At 31.8% G+C, this 8,099-nt stretch overlaps 1 protein-coding gene across 1 annotated transcript; it reads left to right on the forward strand.

Annotated features, from left to right (window-relative positions):
- Nucleotides 1–689: 689 nt before the first annotated feature.
- LOC111699362 (uncharacterized) lies at nucleotides 690–8,048 on the forward strand. Its single transcript, XM_023470030.1, has 7 exons — nucleotides 690–746; nucleotides 3,677–3,835; nucleotides 4,738–4,911; nucleotides 4,986–5,030; nucleotides 6,851–6,923; nucleotides 7,557–7,625; nucleotides 8,010–8,048. The coding sequence occupies exons 2-7, from the start codon at nucleotides 3,684–3,686 to the stop codon at nucleotides 8,046–8,048; spliced, it is 552 nt and encodes a 183-aa protein (XP_023325798.1). The 5' UTR covers nucleotides 690–746; nucleotides 3,677–3,683.
- The last annotated feature ends 51 nt before the right edge of the window (nucleotides 8,049–8,099 follow it).

Consider the following 8,099-nt stretch of genomic DNA (forward strand, 5'->3'; position numbering starts at 1 on the left):
CAATCCAGGCACAATTCATCAGCTATCAATGTCAACACGGACACAAGTTCTTAATCGATCAAAGCCAAACCAATGGGAACGATCTCAGTTTATATGTTTTAACGAGGACTAGCTATCAATACCTTCTTCTCAAATACTTTATTAAACAAAAGGAAACTTATACAATTATAAAATTATAATTATAAAGCTATCATAGCTATAATAGCTATCAATACCAACACGGACACAAGCTGCCCTGTCCGACTAATGAAGAAAACCTATCCGACAAATAAAGAAACCATGTCCTATGGATCAAGGAAACCTGTTCCACGGATAAAGGACTTCGAATAAAGGAACCCTTTCCTTCGGATAAAGGAACCCTCTCCTTCATAGAAAAGGAACCCTGTCCGAGGGATAAAAGACCCTGACCTATGGATAAAGAAACCCTGTCATAAGGATAAAGGAACCCTGTCCTTTGGATAAAGGAGCCCTGTCCTTTGGATAGAGAAACCCTGTCCTTCGGATAAAAGCACCCTGTCTGACGTATAAAGGAACCCTTTCAAGTATCTAAATATAAAACCCAGAGAAACGGCTGGAAATGAAGGATGTCTGTGTATAGTCTAATACCCAGAGCAGCGGATTGGTTGAGCCTGTACGGTTCAGGAGAAGGAGGAGACTGGTTGGACCAGTTGATCTTAGACTCAGGAGAGATTAAGACCAAACCTAACCTTGTAATCTTCCTTACTCAATACTCACACAACAATACGGTATCAACACCATAGTGATATTTAACAAAAATTTTATATCTCGACTCAATGAATGTAAATCCAATGCTAGTTCAGTAATGTAATTTTTTAAACGACGATGCAAAGGAGATAAACAGAATAAGTCTTACCTGATCATCGATAGAAATTATTTATCAATGTATTTCTTCCCTGCAGTTCTGAACGGATAAATTCAGATTAAAATTGTAAAAATCTAAAGCGTCGTCGCAGATTATTTCCTCTTCTTATTATTGTATGACGTATATCTCGGATTCTTCCAATAAATAAATAAGAAAATATTTTTCTCAATTCCGTACAAAAACATTCGACATATTTCTATTTTAACAGGTATAAAAACATATACAATGATTCTCCACTGTAAAGTACATAAAATACCATGTACGTTGTACAATGTACACAAAAGCATATACATATACATACATATATATATATATATAGTATTGAGTATATATATATATACGTATATATATAGAATAGGGGATGCAAGGATTTAAGGCAAGGAAAGTTATTTAAGAGGTGTACGCACCTTTTGTACTGCAGTGTACTGTCACTGGGCGGTAATGTAAACACACAAGACGGATAATCAATGAAATATTCTGATCATAGGAAACTATTATGTGAATTATCAAAATCATCAAAATTAAATGCTTTTAACCTCCTCGGATACTAAACGAACAATGAGGCATTTATTCTTGTTTACAAATTCCACCCAGAGAGAACTGGTTTCAATATGTACGCAGAGTATACGCAACTGCAATTAACTTTCCTTACATTACATTCTTGAGGGGATGTAACTGCAACTGTCTGATGTATGGTAACCTTAATCCATGGTAGAAGTTCTCCCTTATATATGTAAAAGATTCACAATTTTAGATCAATAAGATTGGTTTAAGATGTACAAGGACCTATATGAATGTGCAGTGTCACAGAATTTTTTTACTTTTCACTATCTCTAATTATAGTTATTCTCGAAACAATTTACGTCAAGTTTTTAAGTCGTTTATTTTTGATTTTGTAAAAGTACGTTTCGTTTGTTTCCGATAAAAATTAAGAATATTTTTTTCTGAATCCGCCCTTTCTAGTTTCTATACGCACCTCATATTCTCCCGCTTAACTTTCATGTTTTTATGTTATTATTATTATTATCTACAGGTTTTTGGAGAAAAAATCGGTAGGCGCACTGAAAGCCTATGCATAAATTTACAACAAAGAGGACAAAATAAAATTCCTCTTGTGCAAATTGTATACATATTTAATAAAATTAGCTTTTAAAAATATTATAATGATATTAATATCAAATTTGTTTTAATGTGATGGGAAAATTCAGTTTATTGTTAAAGTTTGTGATTATCTATGATTTTTATGGATTTTAGAGTTATCAAATCTTCCAAATCTAAAATATTGCGATTTGAAAATCAGCCCTGGACTTAATTTCTTTGCATGTACAGGGTATCTAAAAAAAACGGGAATAAGGGTCTACAGACTCGTTTGTAATCGGATTTTCAAGATTGAGACCATTTTTAAATGTAAAGATAATCTCCATTTGCACAATTTTGTATAAGACTCTACAGACTTGCTTGTAATTGGAGATTATCTTTAATTTACTCACTTCAGTTGAAAACTTTAGGAGCCTTTATAATTTTTATTTTTAGATTTACAAGCCTAAAATTGTTCTAATTGAATCGGAAATCTTACGTAGAAATAATGAAATTATGAAAATCCGATTGGATACGAGTCTTCAGACCCTTACTCCCCGTTTTTTAAGATATATATTTATAATCGCGCGATAATAATGTAAAATTATTCAAGGTTAGATTATTGAAAATCACCAAGTAGTTAAACTATGAATAGCTCATTGAACTACTATTTCGTTATATTCATTAATTCTGGCCTCAGAAGAACTCTCTACACGAACTTATTAAAGTTGAGACAATCCTTTATCATTGTAGTATTATACTAAAGCAGATGCTATGTTGTAGAATATACAGCTCAAAAATATTAAACAAAAGGGGAATTAAGTGAGATTAAATGATAAACTTGCTGTAGAAATATTTTCTTTCATATATATATTTACAAATAGCAGAAGGGCCGGGCGTTGCCCGTGGAAATAAAAAAGTTTTAAAAAAATAATTTGAAAAAAAATATTCAACTTTTTTAGCGTATGTCAACCCCAGTATCCAAAACAAATTTCAGCCCTTTCGGTCCTGCCGTTTGGCCGGCCGGAGGGAGCATATTTATGAACGTCTTGTGTATTATTATTACATTATTATTATTCTTATTGTGTATAGATAGAACATACATTGATTTTTTAAAATATCCTAAAAGATTTAAAGAAAACCCCCAAAAGATTTTGATAAATCACCAAATTATTATCCTGAAGAATGCATAGCATGAAACATGATGTTTACATGATAAATAATCCGTAATTATACTAGACCAAGTTAGAAAAAGAGCCAAAGGAATTTAGTCTTTGCCTCAAACTCAAACTTTCTTATTATTATATCTTTGCAACCTAATGGTTCACACTTAGACTTTTTAATCTAACAGAATTCATAAATATATAAAAGGTATAAGACATTGGGTTATAAAGATTTAAGGTTTATAAAAGAATAGTTTGTGTTAAAAACTCAATTCCTTTGATACTAAATTCAATTTCTTGCATTTTCTGTCAAATATTGCACTTTTTTAACGTTTCCCCAGTCTCCTCCTTATTCGTAATAGTAAGGAACTTCAAGTGCTTCCTGATTAAAAGCTCTTATAAGAGCACATGCGTCCATGCATTATCTTTATGTGCCCTTCTTCAGTTTTCTATTAGGAAATCAAGGAGGACGCAAAAACAATGAGAGAATGTATAAAACGATATATGTCCTTGCGGAAGTTTAATTTTTTTTTAATATTTTCCAAATATTTAGATCTAATATGGTATTGGAACCTGGATTAAGTTGGCTAAGGTTAATTATTTGTATTGGATTCTACGTCGGACAGTTCAGCTCCGTATCCTCTCATAGCTCAGAACCAGGACTAAACAATATTCAACCTAACTCAGAGAACAAGCATCCGGTCTTTACAAGGAATATTCATATAAAAAACTAGCTTGGGAATCCAGCTTTGAGTGGAAACTAAATTTTCTTTATAAAAGTCTAGACTCTTATTTGAGAATTTTAAAACCAATCAAGGTTTATTCCCGTATTTTAACGGGTTCACTGTCACATTCAAAATTTGAGGCAAATCTGTATGATCGGACTGGGTTCCTAGATTAGGAAGCCTGAATTGTCTGAAATGATAGTCAACCCATTAAACCTAGAATTTTTAAACCAAGCTAAGGGCATTCTTGCACGGATCTAATGAGTGTCCCAATCAAAATTTGAGGCAAAACGGTCGAGGGTTTTTTCCCCCAAATATATGCTCTCAAAATCAGAATCTAATCAGTCTTACCCTACAGGATATTTTTTCTAAAACATTGTTTTTTTTGGGTTTAATTGCATCTAGAAGCATTTTATAACAACATTAAAGAAATCTGGATGAATTATAAATATGCTGTTTAGTTTTTTCTTAACTTTGTATACTGCCAGTATATTTTATTCATTCCAAAACATCTTAAGTTTATTAATATTTCGGTTACAACATTTATTTTTCATCAAACCACCCACGGGGAACTGAAGTTCCTGGTAAGAAGTACAAAAATCTTAATTTTAGAACCCATTTTCACCATTAAAATATAGATTTTTCGTATTTGCTGTTTTATATTATGTATTTTAAATAATTAAATATAAAATCTCTTTTTAACAGATTTTGAATGAGAGATTAAACTATGACTAAAAATATTCCAATACAGACAGTTAGCACTTTGTTGTAGTAAGTTGTACATTCACCGATAATATTTAAACACCAACATGTTTTTTGTTCGTTATATTCCAGCATATTTTGGAAACCACCATGGGAAGATTTCATGCCTTATATGATAATCTGGTAGTGATGATATGCTTGAAGTTCCGGCAGAAAAGGGAGAGGTTTCCTTCCCTACTCCGGCAGTACCCGGAGAAAAGGCGGAACCTGATGAGGAACCAACCAGGGTTACAGAGTTCTACTCAGCTTATATCAATGTTAGTTATATCCAGCAGAACCAACAGCTTCTGCACACTGAAAGGTAAAAACTTTAAAACTTTTTAAAAATATTTTTGTTTACTAATTTTTGCAAAATTTAAAAAATCAATGATTTAGAAAACAAGGAAAAGAAATGTTAGAAGTGCCGCAATATATAGTTAGGTATTATTTATATATTTTACTAAAACCCTGATTACCAATGGACAAAGAACGATGGTCTGGAATGTGGAATCGATTATACATATTTGAAGATCTAAAATCTAAATTGAATTCTTCAATTCTGCGAAGAAAGAATTTTTAATCTAACAAGAAATTTGAGAGTTTAATCTTTATAAATTGTAAACATTTTCTTCTCTCTAAATCTGTCTTCGGATACAAACTACAGTAAACCCCAAATTAAGGCAATTTCTTTTTATTTGATTTTTAAAATACATACTGTGGAGATTATTCTACCTTGCCAATCTTTTATTTAAACCAAATAATAAGGAATTTGAAAAACGCACTATTTTTCCTAAATTCCGTGTGAGTTTTCCTAGTGCATTGTTAAACTGGTCAATAGTATAGCGTAGACCTGGAGTAAATCTATAACCCAGGATTTTCAACCATATGGTGAACCAGGAAGTGTGAGATATTCTACATATCCTAGTTCCTCAATGCCCCCACATTCCCTGAGACAATTAATTACTAAATAATCTGGAGCTAGAAAATATATCTAAATAAATTTAAAAAAAAAAACGATTACCTTATGTAACATTTTAGGTTTATTAATTTAAAATAATAAGAATTGAATCTGTGTCACAAACTCAAACTTTCTTATCCCCATTATCTTTCAAAATTACATTATTTGATCTAGCAGCCATCATAGTTCGAAATATCAAGGTCTACGACATTAGGATGCAAAGGTATAGGGATTAGAAAATGAGAGTTTGTGGCAAAGACTCAATTCCTTTAACCTAAATATAGCGCATAGAACTGAAAACTTACGAATACACTTAACTGATCTAATCCGTCAGTTAGTCATTTTACCTCGTGTCTAGTTTAACTGAACCAAACTAAGAGATTAGTTTTACTTCCCACAAACTGAATTTAATCTCAACTCTTTCGATTCGATTCAATTGAATTTTCTTAATTAAAAGTTCTCAGCTCATGTTCTGTTCCGCGAAAACTGACAGTAAAGGGAATTATAATAACTCTTCAAAAGTTCAGTTTAATGAGATTAATATTTGAATTAGTTATGTGAAATAGATTTTTGAAATTCTGAAAATTATTCTTAACATTTTGTCAAATTATTGAAATCTTTTTTGAGAACTTTTTTTGTCAAACACCCCCGTCACCCCCCCCCCCCTGCTCCCCTAGTGTGATTATTTTATGTTTTATATTAATAACCATTAAAGGATTTGAGTCTTTGCCCCAAACTATGATTTCCAAATATCTATATCTTTTAGACTCTATGTCGTAGACCTTGAATATGTTAAACTATGAATTCTTTTAGATGAAATAATTTAAGTTTGAAATACCAAGTGTTTACACCATCAGGTTTACAAGATATAGGGATTATAAAATTTGAATTTGTGGCAAAGACTCAATTCCTTTAGTGCTTACTCAGAGACGGCACTGAAGTCTTTTTCCCATACATCCTTGGTTCACAGTCGCAGTAGTTGTGTACTTGTGTTTCTTTCTTTAAAAAATCATTTGGTTTATTATCTTCAGACTATTCTTGTTAGAAGAAAATATTCACCCTCCATGTAAAAATGTTAATGCCCGATTCTCTATATATATTATTCCCTGGTACCCTCACAAGCTTGAATTATAAATGTTTATAGTTTTTAAAAACTGATTAATAAATTGACTTATCATCAGTAAACACTATTAAACCTAGAAAAACAGCAATATCTTTAATATTATTGAATAGATATAGGTTTTAAGGTAACCGCTGTGAATCTTACCATCATGCTTTGTGAGTTAACCCTGCATATTATTAGGAAGGAGGTTGGAAGGTTTAGTAGTGGTGGAGCTCAATATGCTGCCGGAGTAGCAACTAAACTTCAATCTAAGGTGATATACTGGGAATTCCGTTGTGCGGAGTTGTGCGGAATTCCGTTGCGCGTAATTGTGCGGAATTGCGCGGAAATTACAGGGTTCACAATTGTAAGCAAGTAAAATCCACTTGTGTTGTGTTGGAAACCCTTATTGTAACATGGTAACAATTGTAACTTGGTAACAATTGTAAACTTGTAACATGGTAACAACTCTAACATGGTAATAATTGTAGCATAGTAATAATTGTAACATGGTAACAATTGTAGCATGGTAACATTGTAAAATTTGAACATGATAACAATTAATTGCAATATTGGAACACTGTGTAACGTTGTCGCGAAAAAAATCTTTGATGTTGGATTTTTCTAGTTTATATCGACAATTGACATTTAATGTCGTTAATAATGTTTTTTAAAAAACCGGAGTTTCCATGATAAAGCGATCTAATAAAACTGAATATAACCATTCCTAAGTCCGAATTTAATGATTTTGAGCCGCGTCTAAAATCTTCCAAAAACCGGTTTCAATTGAACGCCGGCTAAAATCTTAAAAAATTGTATACAATTTTAAGTGGAACCAACCATATTTGAGCCGCGTCTCAAATTTAAGCCGCTGCTAAAATTCTTTACATTTCAATTTTAATTTTAGAATGTGAACCAAAGTATTGCTGACTACGGTTGTACCCAACCCTTAGCCTACAACATCTCACAAGAAGGGGTAGGAACAATTAATTAATTTTATACATGACTATACCGACTTCCGCTGGGTCTAACAGTAAATTTTGTCAATAAACCTTGTCAATATCTAGTAATACTGATATCCATTCCGTTGTTTCGATTTTGGATCTTTTTTCCCTATATTTCGTTTCAAGGTCCAAATTTGGCATTATAAAACAAAAGCAATAGTTTTCAAAATTGTTCTTACATTATAACAACTTTTGACCCTAACAAAAAAAGTCAAAAAAGAACCAAAAACGACACAAAGTCGAACTTAAGACAGTTTTGAAATCTATAAAGTTTTATTTAAAGTTTTTAAAAAACGATCCAAAGCAATTAACAAAACTATCTTTTTCTTTATAAACCATGTCTATATCTACTCTAGGTCCCTATTATTGCTATTATAAACCATGTCTATATCTAGGTCCCTATTATTGATATTATAAACCATATCTATATCTACTCTAGGTCCCTA

Source organism: Eurytemora carolleeae, unplaced genomic scaffold, assembly GCF_000591075.1.
Source record: "Eurytemora carolleeae unplaced genomic scaffold, Eaff_2.0 scaffold25, whole genome shotgun sequence".
Taxonomy (NCBI): domain Eukaryota; kingdom Metazoa; phylum Arthropoda; class Copepoda; order Calanoida; family Temoridae; genus Eurytemora; species Eurytemora carolleeae.